The 20,539-nt window shown below is 37.8% G+C and overlaps 1 protein-coding gene across 2 annotated transcripts in view; it reads left to right on the top strand.

Annotated features, from left to right (window-relative positions):
• Positions 1 to 5,660: 5,660 nt before the first annotated feature.
• The window catches only part of LOC122867177 (zinc finger protein 385B-like), an 85,260-nt gene continuing 70,381 nt past the window's right edge, over positions 5,661 to 20,539 (top strand). For both annotated transcript variants that reach the window (XM_044177611.1, XM_044177613.1), the window contains exon 1: positions 5,661 to 5,790. In XM_044177611.1, coding sequence (XP_044033546.1) covers positions 5,748 to 5,790 — 43 coding nt within the window. In that variant the 5' untranslated portion in view covers positions 5,661 to 5,747. The remainder of the gene's footprint in view (positions 5,791 to 20,539) is intronic.

Consider the following 20,539-nt stretch of genomic DNA (forward strand, 5'->3'; position numbering starts at 1 on the left):
ATGTTGGCAAAAATCATTTAGCTAGTTATTGCTGTGTAACTGAGACTAATGAGTGTGTCCACTGACTTGATGACTCTTCACTACTTGTGCTACTGTTACACTATGTTTTAGCATTATCTTGTAATTGTCACTAGTGGCCACAGGGGTTGCTGCTCAGCAAAAGTTACACAGTCTCACTTCATAAAAACACTTCCACCAGATAACAAGTTTGTCCTTATGTGTCACTCTGAATGTGAATTATTTCTACACCCAACTAGCAAATCCAAACAAGACAGGAAATACTAATGAATGATGCGTTCTGTTGGTATGTCTCCATGTAAACATGTTTTAAAAAAAACCCACCATGTAAAGATTTTTACACCGGAAATGGTGTAAACTGTCGTTTAGGCTGACAGCCCTGCTATTGTGGTTTTGATGCCTCAGCCCTAACATTCAATCCACTTTTAAAGCACACACTCGCCTCTCTGCCAAAAGCAGGCGGCCGCTCTGTTCACAGTAAATGATTTCTCATTTGTTGAGCTGTCAATCAAGATGTGTTCTGTCAAAAAAGAAACTAATTTCATATTTGGCCTCTGTGAATCATGGTGGTGTGAGAGCTGGACTGAAAGTGACTGTGTTTAGAGGAGGAGATTTGCAGAATAGAGGAAATGTGCCCTGAAAATAAACCTTTTACGCGTTTGTCACATTATTTGTTGTTTCCTTTTTATTCGTACAGCAAATGAAACAGGTAAAATGGCCAAAACCTAGCTTTAGCAAGGTGTGGTTGTCATAACAACAAGGTTTTCCAGATTAGCTTTAGGACTGTAAATGTGTTTTTGCTTGAGAAACCACTGGCTCAGTTCAAACAGACAGAAACAGTCAAACATTTCCAAATGCCTCGCTCTGATGGATTCCTTCTATCTTTCTGGACAGAAAGAAATGTCATTAAATACCAAGGGCACGGGGACACGGTATCTGGATTGCATTCTGTGGTTTGAAATTTCTGCTGATAGAGATAGTATGTGTGATGTGGCACAATAATTTTTTCTTATCTAAAATGAAACATCTAACTGTGTTGCCACCGGAGAAGATGCTAGTGAGGAAGGAACCAGACTTAAGTATAAACAGTTGTTGAAAGGATAGTGATTTTCTTAAAATATCTTGCATTGTGTTGCAATGTATTTGCCCATACTGGGTTTGTCTGAACATTCACACTGTCTCATTAATATTCTTACACATTCACTGATTACTGGCTACTTTGAGCCAAACTGTTGAAAACCAAGCGGCATGTTCAGCGGCATACTGGAGTCAAATGTTAAAGGAATAGTTTGACATTTCGGGAAATAAGCCTAGTCGCTTTCTTGCAGAGAATTAGCCAGCAGCCGGTTAGCTTAGCTTAGGTTAAAGACTGGAAAAAGGAGGAAACTGCTCACCTGGCTCTGTACAAAGGTAACAATGTCCGACCAACCAGCACCTCTAAAGTTCACAAATTTACACGTTATATCTTGTTTGTTCAATCTGTACAGAAATCAAAGTGTAAAAACAACAGAGCCAGGTTAGCTGTTTCCCCCTGTTTTCAGTCATAATGCTAAGCTAAGTTAACCGGCAGCTGGCTGTAGCTTCATATTTACCGTACAGACATGAGAGTGGTATCAATCTACTCATCTAACTCTCAGCAGCTGTTTCTCAGCAAATACATGTATTTGCCAAAATGTCAAACTATAAGACTAAGTGGAAATAATTTTCTTTTGAGCATTAAAAAGCATCACGCCTCGCATTTTTTTCAAGTGCTTTCTTTCAAGTTTTTCTGAACTTCACAAAGTTTAACATCCACAGAACACAACAGCACAGCTGATGAGGGGGAGATATTTTGCAGCCTCACACTCTTCCCAGGATCAAGACGACAAAGGAAGAAGGTATACTTGTAGGATTTCAAAATCTATTGAAGCGCTTATACTTGACTCACATTGCAAGATTTTCATTGTTGAAATCTAGGGCTGCACGATATGATAAAAAAAATCATATTGCGATTATTTTGACAGATATTACATTTGCGATATGATTCATGGGAATGATCATTTCTGCATCACAGTTTTCATTTTCACTGAAAAAACTATTAAAATCATGATGATGGGACATTTGTTGGGGTCTATACCAAACAAACATGTTTTTTTACATCTGGAGAACAAGATTTATAAGCCAGGGCATCTCTGTAGCACTACACTACTTCATTATAAAGCTGTTTTGTCACACATTTTACCTTTATCAATAAATTGCAGCAACGATTTGTATATTGCACTTGGCCATATTGTGATTTCAATAATATTTCGATTAATTGTGCAGCCCTAAAATGTTACCATGACTCTCCTGGATTTTGAATAATATCAGCCTTTGTAATAGTGACTCACAAACCCAAAACATAAAAATAATAAATAAATAATTCTGAATGACTCCAGCAGTGAATTTCAATAGTTGTGTTTCAGGCTCTTGTTCTCCTCCCTTTGGCACTTCCTCTTCAGGGAATCGTCGCCATCTCGAGCGCCGTTCCATTACTGAGAAAACTCAAGTGGACTTAAGTGACATTGACTCTCAAGGACTAAAGAGCCGATAGAACAATGATGTTCACTCGAGGAGGACATCTTACCCAGAATGTATTGTGATCTTTTACAATTTTCATCAGTCACTTTTCTAAGAAGCTTTCATCATCATTCATTCTCAATCATTAAGCCTGCCTAAGAGTAACTGTGTTGTTTTTTAAATGCTCACTCAGACGTTTCCGCTCCTCACTCTGAAAATGTCCGCGTATGATGTAGGTTTGTGTTGCTCAGTGTCAAAGAGAAGTGAAGTAATGCATCTTAAATGAGCACTGGGATACATTGCATTTCTGGCCTCGATGACTTCATAAGGGTTTTTCAAAGTAAAAGAATGAAATAGAGAAGGTCAGGCAAAGTCATGTAGATAAACAAGCTACTGGTTAAAAAAATGTAATAAATATCTTCTGATGTAGTATCATTTAATTCACATTGTCGAATCAGTGGAACATGGTTTTTACCCTTTCTAAAATGACAAAAAAACAAGATATTTACCAATTAATCTCTTGAATTTTGGACTCTTAAGTACAATTAAACTATGGACATATTTGATACCTTACATCGGCCAGGCATCTATATAAGGTGTTGTTACTTGTCACAGATCATTATAAGTCATGGGTTTCTTGATACCTCTTTGCAGTCATACTAAAATTAAAACTCACATCTTATTTGGTCATTTTCCACATCATTATATCCACAATTCATGCCATACATGTTGTATATTTACATCAAAATTCAATGTCCTTTTCTTCCTGAAAAATGTACCTTTTCACTAGAAAGTGTATTTTCTGTTCATGTCTCTCCTGGCTGCATGTACGTCAAATTTGTGACTCAAAATGCTCTTAAATTGTCATTTTATTGATAGTTTTCATTTACTTAAGTAATGAAACAGAAACACAAACCATAAATAGGAAAAAACTAATAAAGAACAAGTCAGCAGCTCAAGCGAGATTGATTTTTGGAGTAAAAAAGTACGAACGTACCAAAAATTATTTTTTCCCCACCAACAAAACAACAAAAAAATAGTTGACAGCAAAGATTAAACTACCAAATACCACATCAAAAAAATCTATTCAGAAGACTGAACTTTGGAGAAAGGACTAAACTATTTAGAAATGTCCTTTTCATTTCCTGACATTTGTCACGTTGAGCAGAAAGGATTAATTTTTCTGTCTCACCTTAAATGTATAGACGGCTTAAGAGCCGATAATGGGTATAATAATAATAATAATAATATGTGATCAAAATGCTACTTGCTGCAGTGGACTAATAACTAGACCTACTGTATGTCAAATTGAGTCAGAAGTTGATTATTGTAGTCATGCTCAAATACTCTTTAATGCTGAGCGTTACACTTTTCCAAGCTGTAAAGTGCAGTCATTATCTACCTGCATAGATTTCACAATGGTGTTGTTCTTCTCTTCCACATTCTCACTCCATCTTTTTAAATGAACCCCTCGTATCCTTCAAGTGCCATCTCAATCAAACATCGAAGTCAAAAGAAAAAAGTGAAAACGTTTTCAAGAAAAAACGTTGCCATAGTGACCAGGTTAGACTGAAATGTGCAGGTCTGAGGAGCGGCCCGGGTCCTCGATAATTCTGGGACCAGAGGAATAAAAATGTCCTTTAATGAAAGCACTCAAGATGATGATGGAGCCGAGCGCTGGTATTAACTTTGATGCTGGGAACATGTTGATTGGACTCAAGCTTCATGGAAATGGAGCAACCAAATACACCCTATAAATCCAACCTTAACAACAGGAGGCTGATTCTACTATTGTGAGTATCCAGTTTGAGCTTGCTTTGTGTGCATGTGTATCTGCATATATGTTGTTGTTGTTTTTTTATCCACACACACAAGCAGAGACATCAGGAGCACTTGATGAGCTGTGATATCTTACACCCTTGTCTCTGCTTGTAAGCGCACACAAGCACATGTGCACCTTTTATTTTTAGGGTGGCTGCCTTGTGGCGGGGGTCAAGCAGGGTGCCAAAGGACTTCAATGACAAGGACATAGCTAAAACTCCAAGTATGTTTCCACCGCGAGTCCATCATCGTCCGGCTGACAGCTGACACAGACGCACACCACCAGGATGGCCGCTGCACATACAGGCATGTGCCCCTGTCACTGTGCTCCCGAGTTCATCTGCAGGCATCTGCTTTTGAACGTAGCCCAACAATGTTAATGAGGGGGTCTAAAGGGGGTGGGATTAGGTAGGGAATGATGGCGGGTGATAGGCTTTCCAGCACACAGACAGGACCTAAAGGTGGAGAGGATTTGAGTGATACAACATTTTCCTTTGACCCCTAGAACAATTTATCTCACTCCAAGTGGCTGTTATGTGATAGGAGGTTTTAATAGAACTGTTTAAGGATATACATTAGCATTGTTTCAAGGCTGTAAAAATGCCTGAAGGTGTTTTACAAAGACTTTGAGGGAGGTCGTGCAAAATGTACTTTCACTGGACAAAACGAGCAAATAATACAGCTAATTTCTTTCTCAGAGACTCAGAGCTCTAGCCTATAGTCATAGGACAACAAAAGCAGGCACATTTTAAAGCGGTGCTCCACAGATTTGACATATAAAGACCAGTTTTTTCATCATGGGAAGTTGTTATATATTGTCTGTTGTGGCTCTGGAGTTAACCTACTAAAGCCTGAGAAAATAACCCTGATGATGGCCTTGGAGACTACACATTCAGCCTAGCCCAGGCTCTAGGCTACTACTGGGAGCCTCATGTCTCATTTTTGCTATGCATGTCTTATAGCCTACTGAGCAGCCATGTTAAGGACACTAAATCCATATTTATCTAGAGCATAACAAATTGAAATTTACTTTAACACCCTTGGAAATGCTGCATTATCCTCTACATTTCAACTGCAGCCATAAAGGCTACAGTTCTACACACAGACGTCCTTTGTGCAGCTTTAAAAAGTTAGTGATGTTGGTATCTTTACATTTTACATTTCAAACAGGTTCATACCGTGGTGCCGCTGTTAGCTAACGATTGATTTCATTTGTCATTTCCCTCTCTCTCTCATCCTCTCGCGCAGCGATTTGGTCAGTCGCGCAGGCGGCAGTGGCACAGCGCGCACACATTACCCGCGTGGCTTATCTTTTCTTGACTCGCTCGCGCCTGCAGCTGAGCTCGCGCTGTAATCTGTGACGGCTGGAAATGGACAGCAACAACGGAGGAGCCGTGAAACCGTCATACACAGGTACGAAAACGTTTTTAATTTCTAAGCCGAAGCTGTTTCTCTGTTTGTGTGTCTTTTTGGACACATGCAGGCTAGACCGCTCTTGTCTGTCGAATAAGAGTTTCTACACTGTGTCTCTCTTTGTCATAAGGTAAACATGCAGTTATTTTAGCTAAAACTGTTTGTACACAGTGTAATCACTTTTATATCCTTCATTAATATCGTAAGGACGACAGTGTGTCTGTAGGGGTCTTACTTTTCTAATATCAACATAATTTCTTCAGTGCACGCTGTGTTGCGATACAGCTGTAGTTACTTTAAAAAATGATTACACTGTTGCTAGTCCTTGAACCAACTTGTTGTAAATGTTCGAGCAACATTGGTGTCATAAAATGCTGTTTTTAAGTTGTTAAATTACAAGTAACGTTTGATGTCTTCAATTTAAAATAGTTAACATATTTGATGGTAGAAAAATTAGTTAAAGTGTTTCACATGCACAAACATGAAGCTATTTTAGTGTTTTATCGTTGTTCACAGTACAAGCTCTGCCTTGTTTTGTTTTTTTATACGATAATTTCCTGAAGTCTTGCTGTTGATGAAGGTCAAATGTTGTTAACAAGGTTAATGAATGGAGTAATTATTTAAACCCTGAAGGATCTGTCGGCTCTGCCCACAGAGGTCTCAGTCAAGTTTGTATTACTATGCACATTTTCTACACCTACATGGAGAAAGGAAAAAGCCGAAACTCCAACAACACTTGTAGTATACAGAACATGTTTCGCTTTGCACTTTTCCTATTTATGGACTAAATATGGTGTCAGTTTGGGAATGTGTTTGGCCTGAAGCCACATTACCATCTACGTGTAGGTGCCCCATTGGCTGATATGTATGTGTTAGTATGTATTTTAACTAGGGCTGAACGATATCAAAAAACATTTTTTTGACAGATATTGCTATATGAATCACGATTTTAGTAGGAACAGGAATTTTTGCATTTAATTTTCACTGAAAAAAATAGAAAAATGATGTGATTTTTGCTGGGGTCTGAGAATATGATTTGTAGGGCATCTATGCAGCACCACAGTGCTTCAATTATAATGGCATGTGGTGACACGTTTGACCTTTTTATCAAAAAATTGCAGCTCCTGCAATTTGGATATTGCACTTGGCCATATTGTGATTTTGATACTATTTTGATTAATTGTTCAGCCCTAATTCTAACCTTTTTTAATGTTTTTGGTTCACACCCATCTTATTTAAATGTTCTTTGTAATGTTTTTATGATGACCCTGATGAAGGCCACAAGCTGAAATGCATTGGTCTGACAATAAAGTTGCTCTGTATACAAGTGTGCCTGGAGTTTTGACCTCTTCAGTATATGTGGGGGGGAAATGTAAATCGCTTTGGATGAAAGCAGCAAATGTATTGTAAAGTCCTCCCAAGAAGAAAAAGAGTGAACTCAAGAGAGTGGTGGTTATTTTCTCAATCAATATATTGATTGTTTGGTCTTAAAAATGTGAGAAAATAGTGAAAAATGCCATCATAACTTCCTAAAGCCCAAGTTGACACATTCAGAGTGTTTTTGTCTTGACCAACAGTCCAAAACCAAATGGTATCACTTTACTATCAATGAAAACTACAAAAAAAAAAACAGCAAATATTCACATTTTAGAGGCTGGGATCACTGAATATTTGGCATTTTGCCAGTAATTAAAAATTACACTTAATCGATTATTAAAGTTTACTGATTTCATTTTCTATGAACTATACATGTGCGTACTCACCCACATCATTCAATATGTTGAAACACCTTATGTGTCAGCCTTATTTGTAATATTTCAGTTCAGTCTGTGTTTCTTCCTATAGACGTGTGTGTCTCACACTGTCATTACTGTGAGTGTTGCCATGGCATACTCAGCTGCTGCTCAGTTCAAGCAGAGTAGACCCACTTAAACACCCGGCACAGGCCACATCATCATCTTCTGCATCCTCTTTAAATGACCTTGCTCTCCTCCGTCTCCCTCTGCGTCAGCTTCAAACCTAAATGGCTCCAAATGACGCCCGCCTACCTGCCAAGCACCGCCGCATCGCCAAAGAGATGTTCTTTCCAACAGCATGCAAGCAGTCATTTTCACTGTGAACAAAAGGTCCTTGATTCACCAAATCCCGCACCTCCTACTGCCCACTCTCCAGAGTAATGCTGTAATTTTCACTAGCACTCCCTTTGTGTGAGGCTGGGGGAGTTCGTAGTTGTTGTTTTTTTGGTACCTTGTGTGATTCTGTTGGGCCTTTAGGTGTGTTCACAGCTGGGCCAGACTCCAAGTGACATGAAGACTCAAATTCACAAAACGAGCTTCCTAAAGAAAGGCAAAGCTGACTATTTATATAGCATATTTCATGCACAAGATAAACTCACTGTGTCTAATGTTAAATACACATGTTACATTAAAAATGTTAAAGAAACAGACTGATAACAGCTCGCTAACAGGCATGCAAAAAGCAAACAATACAGTATAATTGAAAGGCAATAGGTAATTATTTTGAGGCTGCTTTTAAAAGAAGTTACAGTCTGAGCACATCTCAAGTCCTCAAAAATGCAATTTCAGTGACTGGGAGCATAAAGAAATTCCGTTTCACCAGACTAGTGCCGAATGACCTGAGCGGTCTGGTAAGCTCATATCATAGGTTTTAAGTAGGTACAACAAATTGTGGTGCAAGGCCACCCAGTGCTTGACAAAAAAGTATTCTTAAAGGCCACTATAGGGTGCACTGGAGAGCAAGAGCTGCCTAGAAATAAGCCAACTGTACCTGTCCTCTGCCTAGAGCTTAATATTTACTATGGGGGTCCAGTGGCTCATTTAACTGAAGTGATTTGTGAGCATTGCTTACACGCAGATTGCAAATGGGCGCTCTTACATGTAAAGCTAAAACAATTACTTAATCAGCAGAAAATTAATGGGCAACTGTTTTGATAACCACATAATATTTTGTAATTTTTAAAGCAAAAATACCAAACATTTCCTAATGTTCCAGCATCTCAGTTGTAAGGATTTGTTACTTTTCTTTTTATGTGATGATAAACTGAATATCTTTGGATTTTGGACTGTTGGTTGGTTAAAGACATCGACTTTGGCTTTAAGAAACTGTAACAGGAATTTTCTATCTGTAAAAGAAAATAGTTACTATGAAACTTCTCACAACAAATCTGTGGATTATCTTGAGTATAGTGCCATGATATTAAAAAAAATGTAGACATCTCTACATCTCCAAAACAAAAAACAATCTAGATGGATAAATAGCAAAATAGCACTACAGGTAAGAGGAAAAATTGGTGTTGAACTTTCCCTTTCAACAGGAGTAAATAATGTATTCGTTTGGTGACTGTTTTCAGCGGATTTGGTTCTCTAGTGATTATTTTCAGCCGCAGGACGGTGTGTGTGTGATCGACTTGATATAACCTACAGTGCCAAATTCATCATAATCTCTGATATGATGGGAGGATAGTTCACTCCAGCTATCTTCAGGTCTCTTTGTAATGGTTTGAGTTCAAATGTTTTAGATTCACAGATAAAACTGTTTATTGGAGTTATGAATGTGTGGCTTTTCCCTTGTTTCTTTTACATCTACCTGCAGGGCCAGCACCACACCTCACTAGTGTGCAGTAGTGCGCGTTTTCCTTCAGTTCTCGTTGTTGTACTGTCAGACCCGAGATCTAGCAGCGCACCTGGCAATAGGTCGCATTCGCAGATTACTTCTATCCCAAACACTGGTGATGAAGTTGAGTGACCCAGCCTATCTTTTTTTTTTTTTTTTCTCCTATCTCAGAGCATTCTCCTTTGTACTTTGGCATTTGGCTGCCGCCGTCTGTCTCAGTAAAAACCATCAGCTGTGAAATTGAGAATAATCATGTGGAACGAGATTGGGATGGGAGCAGCTTGAGCTCCAGCCCTTCACTGTCAATGGACTCATGGGTCCTGCTGATAAAGTCTACCAAGGATTGAACAATCACACACAACATTTTTTGTTGACGTGTGAGGAATATAACTTTTTGTCATCGGCATGAACTAGCGAAGATTTCTCTCTCGTTGCTCTCAGGCCTTTAGTGTCAGGGTGGTAAAATGGCCAGTAATTACCCAGAGCTGTGTTTTCTTTGTTTTAAACAGACACTAAGGAGATATCCCATCGGTACTACCAAATACTATTTAGCCGCCATGGGGTGTGGCATTCCTAATGTGTGTTATTAATATTCTACTGAGAGTATTCAAGTTTGATTAATGCAATGCTACCTATGAAAGGCAACTGGCACACAAATCTATCTGAAGAGCCCCTGGATAGTTGGCAAGATACAATGCAATTAAACCAGGACAATATACTACCATAAAAATCAAATAGTCCCAACACTACACATTGTACTGAAACCACATGAGAAAAATACAAAAAACTCATGAGTAGCTACAGAAGTACATTATCGTAGGTGTAATATATGGAAACTATAGCAAGTGTAAGTGTAAGTGTGATAATCCCATAACCTGGGCTGCACTTAGTCGCAGAGAAACATCACTGTATTCTAACTTGAAATATTGTAATGATATTATAAATTATATAAAATAGTTTATTAGATAAGAGATCCAGTTTAATGTGTTGAGATAACAAACATGTCACTAAAGTCCCTGTAGGAATAATATGTTAGGAATATTATACAAGGCTTGGAATAATAATCTAATTGAATGCTGTGCTCAGAAACGGAATCAGTAGGCTGTCGAGTTTATTTATCAAACATAGCCTCTTATTTTGTCCCTGTAATAACCTTTACCTTTACATCCTGAATAATGCAAACCAAATTACAGAGAGCAGACTACATGAAGGTCACAGGTCAGTAGTGCTGAATAAAATAATAATTTAAAAAAATAAACCGTTATAATACAGTTCCAGTAGCAGTGCTGCCTTCTAAATAACACTTCAGTGACAAATAATTTAAACAAGCCAGTTTGAAGTTGTAAAAGAATGTTTGTTTGTTTTTGTAAGAGAAATAACCTGATTTAAACTGCTTGATCTCAACAAGTCTACTGTGAACTGACAATTTTTGTGAATTGGAATAACATTTTGTTAAGATTTACAATTTAGTAGCTTACATGGATTGTATACAAACCCACATGTTAATATTTTAAACAAAACTCATTGTTTTTAGCGTGTACACAGCTGTCAACTTGACTCAAACATTTGCTCTGTAGATAAACATTAATGTTTATCACCCACAAACTAGAGACCTTAGTTTAAGAACCACTTTGTCGCACAAAAAACAAAACGAGATATCACAGCTTGTTGAACACTGTTCTTGGCATAAGAAGGAATTATGTCAATTTGATCAGTTTCATCATCTATTACAGTTTACTGGTAATGAAAAATTTATAAATACTGCAATAATTATATAATACTTCAATACAAATAATTATTAATCAGGCTTACAAAATGTGAAATCAACTTGTTGCTAGACATTTCTCCTGTTTCCCTTTCTCCCAGTCTTCCATGACACCCTGTGAGGTTGCAGCTGCTTGGCTCTTTCAGAAAATATATGTAACATTAAAACATGCTCAGTCTTAGTTTAGGATAATTTATGAAGGTGTTTTTCACTGTAGCTGTGCGACTGTTGGGTTTCCTAGAGGATGGGATACATTCAAGCAGTGCATTAGAAATTAGTTATGTTTGGGGTATTTACCTCCTGTGCAGTAAATAGCTTTTCTGAAGATATTGCTTATAGCAGGGTTGTTTCCAGCCTCTTAAAGGTGCAGATGGAGTTTACCACCTGCTCTGTGGCATCTAGGACCACAGGTCTTAAATCAGTCAGGGCGGTCCAATAGAATGCAGAACACAGCCTCAGACACTTCTCACCATGGTAAACTCAGTCTGACAGATGTATCACAGGTTTAATTTCACATTACATCTTCATTAATACTCATTTAACGCATTTTCTGATGGAAAACTGATTTTTTTTTTATGTTGTTCTTGTTGTAACCTAAAATTAAGAAATATAACTGCATATTTACGTAGCTAAGACTTATGAAACCTTGTCAAAGCCAGTTGGATAAACCAAATTTTCCATGGTTATTATAAATTGAAGATATTGATTTTTTTTTTTTTTTTTTTATGGTGCAAAAACAAAACAGTTGTGACTTTACAGATTCTACAATGATAGAAACAAGTATAAAGTACACAAGGACAGACAAAGAACAAGAAAAAAAACCTTATATACCATATTTTGAACAAATTTTAACTTAAAAAATATTGATATAGAATGTTGTACTTGCATTATGTCTTTGCTTTTGAACAGTAGGGATGCAACTACGATTATTTTCTTTAATGAATAATCTTTTAATCATTTTCTCAGTTAATTGCTTCATCATTTTGTCTATAAAAATTGTGAAAATGACCATTGCAATTTTCCAGAGCCCAAGGTGATGTCTTCAAGTTGCTTATTTTTTTTCCAACCAACAACCTAAAATCCAAAGATGTTCAATTTAAAATGATAAACAACAGAGAAAAACAGAAAATCCTCACTTTTGAGAAGCTAGAACCATAAAATTACTGGCATCTAATCAACTACCCAAATAGCTGCCAATTAATTTTCTGTCAAGCCATCAGCTCTATTGAGCAGACCTTTTTATGCCATTGGATATAATCAAAGGAGAGTGATAAAAATATAACTCAGAGAAAAAGGGTGCATATGACCAAGACATGTTAAAGTCAGAGTACCGTGCAGCCATTTTCTACCCAGGATTTTATTGTTGCTCCCCCTGCCTGTGTTGTCAACACACATTTCCTCTGCAGATGTCCGATAGTAGCAAAAGTGACAAGTAAGACAACAAATGTTTAGACAAAACACTTCTGTCTTCCTTCTGTGTGACTAATCTGGCAAAAAATACTGTAGCATCAATAATAATCTGAAATAGACTGTCGGTGAAATTACAAACCACAGTCACAGCGTATCACAAGAGACTCACAACAGATTGCTCTTCCCAAACCTCCCCCTCTGTGCCTGCCTCACCTCAAACACACTGAAATGGATTTCTGCTTAATTCTCCCATCTAAGATGTAATGGCTCTCAGGCTGTGTCATTACAAGTCAGATGACAGTCTCCTTCGCACTGTGGCAGCTTAAACCTGCTTCTGGACTGATAACGGTGATCTTTATTTGGCTGCTTAGGAGCCGACATGACTCTCTACTGATTCTCCCCCCCTCCCCCAACAAATGTCTGTCAGCTGGAGCCAAGGGTGGAAAAACAATGCTTCAAGGTGCTGCAAAAATGTCAAAATGCCTACAAAAAAGATCAATATAAAACATGTAATGACAACACAAGCAGGTCAATACTGGGCTGTAATAAACTAAAAACTAAAACGGTTCTCTTTCGATGAGTTAAATGTTTGGTTACACCTTCTATAAGAAGTTTTCACAACTCATATATCACTACGTTGACAACATGAATCAACTCCCCTGAGGTTGGATCATCAGCTTCCCTGTTGGAAATATCATGAAAGCGTTTTTGTCAAGTGCTGGAAGTGTGAAAGAAGCTGAATTTACCTGGAGATAAAACAACATAAATGCTGGCTGTCAGGAAAGCTACAGTAATCCTTACAAACTTAACACATACACTCTTCTTCCTCACACACAACAATCTCTTCTGTGTATAAAAAAAGGGCCTCCTTTCATCGTGTCAAATCAGCGCACAAGGTGCTAAAGCATACACTAGTATATACATATAGCACAGAGAGCCCCTTGATTTCTGAGTCTTTAAAAAAAGGAAAAAAAAAAGCAACCTTGAAGTCGCCTCTGAAATATTCTGGTTTATGTGTAGATGCCCACTCTGGCTTCTTGATGTCTGCACAAAGAGCCAAATGTATGTAACATAGCAGCACTGATGGATAGTTGCTCTTCAAAATGTCCCCATCATATGGACCAAGGGACGGACAGGCTGTGTGGAAGTCGAACTGTCGTACGATCCATTACCTCTCCATTCCCCTGTGGCTGTATTGCAGGTACAGATTCAACACAGCAGGCAGCAGTGTGAAAATGTTTTTGTGTGTGTGGTGTATACAGGAGTGTATGCCTGCATATTGTGTGTGTGTGTGTGTGTGTTGTCTGCGTGTGCAGTTGTGGGGATGCATGACTTTGACATGGCCACAGAAAAAATGTTTTTTATAATGAACATGAGTTTCTCAGGAACAGTATTCACAGAATACTTCACCTTCATCTTGCAAATCCAATTGTTGCTGTAAGTTATTAAATCCAAAATGCACCCAAACACTTGCCTTTGTGGAAGATGAATTGCAAGATAGCTGGTGTATGTTTTTGTTCCAACATAACATTATTAAGGACATACAAAAAATTATTTTCGCCATTTGTAAATCGATTCACAATTGAAAAGAAGAATCGCGACCAATTTTTTCCTCCCACCTCTATAGCTTTTGCTTGTTTTCAGTAATTTTGCCTCTGCATAGAACCGTCTATGACCATGTATGATCTGCACCAGTGTTGGTGTCACATGCCTTCTTCCAGTTCTTACAATAAAAACCCAGTTACTAGTACAGAGAAATTAACCTCATACACTAATATTTTAAGTGTGTGTGTGTGTGTTCCTGCAATGTAAGGATAATTAGACATAATTTTTGTAAAAAAAAAAAAAAAAAAAAAAAAAAAAAAACTTTCTACATTTCTCTCCAGACATAATGAGAAAATGTGTTGCCCCGATCTAACAGAAAGCCCAACAGTAAAACTAGGTGTAAGTCACACAGTACAGATTAAAAGATTTTTTGCTAAGAAAAGGAGCACCTTTGTCATTTTGATACCATTTCTGTCCTCTTCGGTTTTCCTCAGATCAAATAGCTCTGCTTCGCACCTGATTTGTCAAGCAGTCTCTTATTCTGAAATAATTTTGCTCTTTGTGCCTCCATTAAATGGCCAGCTATATTCTCTCTAATGGCTATTCCTGCTGAACACAAAAGACCAGTCAAGCAGGCCAAATTAAATGGTTGTTAATTGAAGGAGCCATTATAGCTTGGCTCTGCTGCTTAGTGCTGTCAGTTTCAGCCATGACTGAATCACAGGAACCTGATGAAGTCTCTGGACTGTTATGTCCACTAACAAGTTATGAGCATCGGGCATCTGACTAAAATAATTTCATCTCAACTATCATTCTCATGTTCATTATGATAACTTACTGTTGTAACAAGGCCTGATACTGAATTGTTACATTTACCTTTTTCTTTCTACATGTGTAGAGTAGAGGTATGTATATTCTGCAAGAAGTGAAGTGTGCTGCTACTCCCTGTGGAGCATTTAACTCAGGGGCTACATGAACACTCTTCACGGTAACAGCTGCTAAAAGCTCCATATTGTCTCATAATGCAAAAATACTGCTGGAACATATAGCAGTTAAATATTATGTTTTTGTTCAGTGTTGTGTAGGAGCTCTCTATCAATTTCAAGACTTATCTGATATCCATCCAGTCAAAGTAAAAGCTGGCCATTAGTTTGGGGTAATTTATAAAAACATTTTTATGATGTCATAGCTGATATTTATCTGGTGAGTGAGACCAGTGATGCAGATGAAACAGTTGAGAGGCAAAGTTTGTAAATATACACCACCAACATTACCTTTTTTATGTTGAGTCACAATGATGGTGGATGTTAAATTGTCACATTTGTTGTTGACATATAGTTGTTATAGTAGCAGTTTTAACCAGTTGCAGTAAGCTGGGTTTAAATAGCTTTGCGTTAAGAAGTTACACCACTTGCAGCTCTGCAGCTTCGCCATAGCTGATGTCTCCTCAGAAATATAACTACATGTTGAGGCCACTTGGTGGTCAGCAGAAACAAGTCATGAACACAATATTGACATATTATCACCTTTTAAGTTCATATGGTGAACTTGTTAGCAAGCAGTTATTTACACATCCAGCAGTTATGCAACAATTTGGAGGTGAATGTAAGTCCAATATTCACTCTTTTATCTCTGTTGTTTTGGTCTCCACCAACTCCTGACGGGAATATCTGGCTCTTTTGCTTCTAAACGCTCCACTATGTTCACCAGCTTGTTGCTATCTTTGTCTATCTGCTGTTTGGTGCTGAGCAGGTAGTGTACAGTGGGTTTTTAGAGCTTTTTCACTGAAAACAGCTGCCTCCTGCAGCCAAAAACAACGCTATGAGAGTGGTGAGAGTGATCCAAAACGATAAAGTTGCGGGCTGAACAGGTAATAGCTGAAACTCACTGTAAAGCTTCATAAAGCTGTAGGGGGGCTGCAGATTCGGTTTATATTTCTCTGTAGGTTCATCAGTACAAGCGACCCGTTTCACATTGTCACATTGTTTTCATATTGTCATTCGATACAATGTTCTTATAAAAGTATTGATCATAAATTGAAGAAAGACTAACTAATCACTAATCCTTTTCAGCAATACACATCTAGTAAACCTGCTCACTGCAATCACAGCGCTCGATCACAGTGAATGAAAGAATGTAAGGGATGTAGGGATTGCATGATGGAGGTCTCCTATTCAGTACTCAGACATGGTGAAATAGAAGTTACCTGGAGTAATTGTCGCACTATAGTACGAACTAAATGAAAGAATGTTTATTGTGGAGAATATAATTAAAGCACGATAAGGCCTGATCACACATGATTCATCCATCTAGTGTTGTGGTGGTACTATCAACAAGTGAAATCCAATGCTCATCTATAAATCCAAACCTATGCTGTAGGTATCTATGGCAGAACTGCCGTTATCTTCTTGCATCAGTCTCATAATCCCCTTGTAGGCGCAGTCACTAACTTTATTTACAATTAAAAATACACAAAAAATGTATGAGGCCATGAATGATATTAGTAATATTAGACACAGCATCTCCACTGTCTGTTACTTTTTAACATTTAGCAACAGGGTGCAAGGCAAGGTCAAGCAGTTTTAAAATACATTTTTCCATCACACACCTTAAGGAACCAGTGAGATAATTCAGGCAATTAAACCCATTATACCTAGGGAGTGCACCTAATTAAAAGTCAATCCAATTTAGTATGTCAGCCTGTCAATAGGAGTCAGCACAGATAAGAACTTGGAAGATGGATGATTAGGGGAATGGGAGCGAGGAAAAAGCAGTGATGGTATCTGCAGTCATCTGTCAACGTTTGGGTTGATTTGCTCCAGAAATAAAACACCTTTGAATTTCTTCACCATGTGATTTAGATAGCTCAGCAATTCTCATTGAAGGTTAGAAGTAATTTAATCTAAAGTCTGCCAGGATAATTACTAATGCAGGTAGGCAATAGTCAAACACATAGCTTTTGTAGTTTATCCTACCTCACACATTGGAAGCAGTATTACTACTGATGTCTGCTGCCACAGAGTTTGATTGGCACGGGGACCGTCCACGTTGTTTTAAGTTCACATTTTGGAAGTTACTGAAGATGTAAAACTTTGGCAACAATGACTTTTATTTACAATTTGAGATTAATTACTGTAGTTCAGCACCAGTTCCAGTCTTTAAACCTTAAATAACTGCGCACCAATGGGGAAAAAATGTTCAGTCATCTATCATATAGGACTATGAAAAGAAATCTTCAAGTATACGTAGAAAATGTCTCTTTGCTTGAAAAATGAAACAATCAAACATGAAAGAAATGATCAAAATAGTTGCCAGTTAATTTCCTGTTGATGGACTAATCGAATAATCGTCTGTTTTATATTGTATTACTTTGTCACTTTAAATTGCTTCGAATGTACCGATTCAAGCATGTGTATGTGTGTGTGCGTATGTGCTTTGCTGTAGGTATGTTTGGTGAAACCCCACTTATCTCGATTTTTTTTTTTTATTATTTATTTATTTTTTTGCATTAAATATTTTTTTTGGTATTGATTTTACTTACTTGGTGGCAGTTTGGTTATTTGTTCTTACGTGTTTAATAAGGGATGTCCCGATCAAGTTTTTTTGATGCAGTCCTTTAATACTGTATATCTGCTGATATCGAGTCTGATACTTATATTTACTTAAATGTTGATTAAATATGTATCTCACACAATGAAATAACAGCTGTAGACTACTTTTAATCTGCTACACCTTATTATATACAAGCTACTTGTCACAGAGTGATTCTTCCCTCACAAATAATCTTTGGCCAAACACAGACACCGGCTGAAGAGAGAGCACTTTCACCAGACAAGACAGCTGTCCTGTTATTAAGTTACTCATGAAATTAAAGTTAATTAGTGACAGCTGATATAACCTACTGAGGAGCTGGTTGTTGTGAATGTTTTGTACTCTGCTCTTTGCTAATGATAATTAGCATCGTAGCTTAGCGAATCTGTGCATTTTGCCAAGCTGCAGCTTCTAAACTCAGTCACTCACCGGTCCTCCCAAGTCATTTTTCACATTCACACACTTAAATTTCCACTCACATATGCAGCGCAGCACAAATGCTGCACTGTACAGCCCGGCTGTCGTTAAGGAGAGCAGCGCTGCAACACAAGCAGGCTAAGGTGGACAAAACACAGAGTACAATACAGTATGGATCAGCATTTGAATCATTAAAATATGTCTGGATCAGCTCTGATACGGATCCTTAGTTTCATCCCAAGAGATCTCTGTTGTTAATGAGAGGGTTATTTTGACTGAAACTGATCAACTTAATATGAAATGATGATGTAATGACTTTTATATACTATATATTTATATGTTTCTGCCACCCTTGGAGGAAAAAAATTATTTGGCACCTATAATGAATGACCAAACATTATGTCCTATTGCTTATTCTTTGCTCACTCAATGCCATAAAGTGCCAGCAGCTACACGGGGGTCTCACTACCAACTCCACTTTATATTTATCAGCTGATGAGCTAGACATGGAAAACCACCCTGAACACATCTCTTAGTCATCCTTATTTGTCATCCCTGCCTCTATGCTTCCCTCCTCCCACCTCCTGCTATCACTCCACATGGAAAGCATACGTTTCCCCTTCCCTGGCTTGCCATCAGTTAGCATAAACATATTTAGCATTTCTAGTTTTAGAAACAGTGAGAATGTAACTTAGAGCCAAAGTTAAAAATGCACTTAAAGAGGGAGACAGAGTGAGATAAGGTGCATGTGCTGTGATTGATATGTCATGAGTCCCGGCTTCAGCCTGCATTATCAGTATAATGCACTTACTGAGAGCTGTCAGGAGCACGAAACCCAAAGGCAAAACAGGCAGGAAGTGGTTCAACCCTGCTCTGCCCTGGAGTCCTCGGCAAATGTAAACATGTGTTCAGACCCATGTGTCGGTGCCAGGAGAACTGAACGGTCCTTAGCTGAAATTCCTCAAATAGCACCCAGGGTTGTTTTTATTGCCAAGTTTGAATTCAAAGTTATTTTTTAGAATTTGAATTATTGAGTGTAATAATGGACCCAACAACCCACCACCTCGACAGTTCAACATAGACATTTGGTAAGCTGATGTTTGGAGTAGTTATAAGTTAAAGGTGGAACATCTATTTATAAACAAGATATACAGAGTTGTTCAGCCAGACAGCAGGTAGAGCCTGTGAAGACAACTGTTTGTCAGAAAATAAAACTTTTTCTCCATAAACGGCTCTTGACCCTGTTTTGACATTGTTCCAAAAGATACTTCTGAAAGTCATTTGAGATGTCGAACTCCACTAAAACACAGGTTTATAGCAAAGAAGGTGAATAGTGTGCACTTTTAGCTGTGAGTACAGGTATATGACAAACAAAGACAAAAGAGAGCTGGTCCGCACATTGAATATTGCAAGCTCCCAAATCTGTTGTCATTTCGACCTTCAAGGTCTTTTGTCAGTCAATAAATAAAAAGCAGTCGATATACACAGATGAAAATGACAGCTCCACCTACAACTAGGAGATCTGATACAAAAAACACTCAGCATCCTGAAACAATCTATGTATGTAAAAACACATCATAGTCCTAAAATAGGCTGTAGCCTATACAGAATAAATATATAATGTTTTTACAATATACATTGTTACAAATGTGCAGTGAGAGAGAAAAGTGTGCAATGGTGTGATTATACTGTATGTAAGAAGAACAAAACAGTTTAAATTTGGCAAAATGTATTATGTGTTTTTATGTACATAGAAGATCATTTGGGATGATTGCTTATTTTATATCATGTGATCTTCTAATTGTAGATGAAGCTTTCCTTTTTGTCTGTGTGTGTATAGGTATAGCCTGCTTTCCTCATTAAGTGTTGGTGAGTTTGCAATGTTCAGTGTGCAGTCTACCTCTTTTCCTTTTGTAAACAAACCCTGTCCCTCACAATTTGCGTCTGGCTGTAATGTTGTTTAACAGGACCCAAATGCAGAGAACACACCAAGTAATTTCAGACTTCAAAAACTTTCTTTGCTGAAGTCAACAAGAAAAGCCTCTGTCAGAATGGTTAGATAAAAGTAACTGTACTGGTCTTAAACATTAGGCACTGAACTGACTAAATAACTACTTTAAATAAGGCAAAAACTGACTGGAGTGAATGTAGCTTGGTATATATAATATACTGATGATGATAATAATAATACATTTTGTATTTTGAAAAGCACTCAATTAGAGATTTGGATTAACCGGTTAGGTGAGTCAGCTACACTCCCCGCTTTGTACATGCACATTTTTACAAAGGAGAGTTACTCGAGAATCAGTAAAATTAATGTACTGTTCTTGGCAGCAACGTTAAGCAATACGATGTAGAATAAATCAGTGAGGTTTTCAGTCCATTACT

The sequence above is a fragment of the Siniperca chuatsi genome, linkage group LG20, assembly GCF_020085105.1.
Source record: "Siniperca chuatsi isolate FFG_IHB_CAS linkage group LG20, ASM2008510v1, whole genome shotgun sequence".
NCBI lineage: Eukaryota > Metazoa > Chordata > Actinopteri > Centrarchiformes > Sinipercidae > Siniperca > Siniperca chuatsi.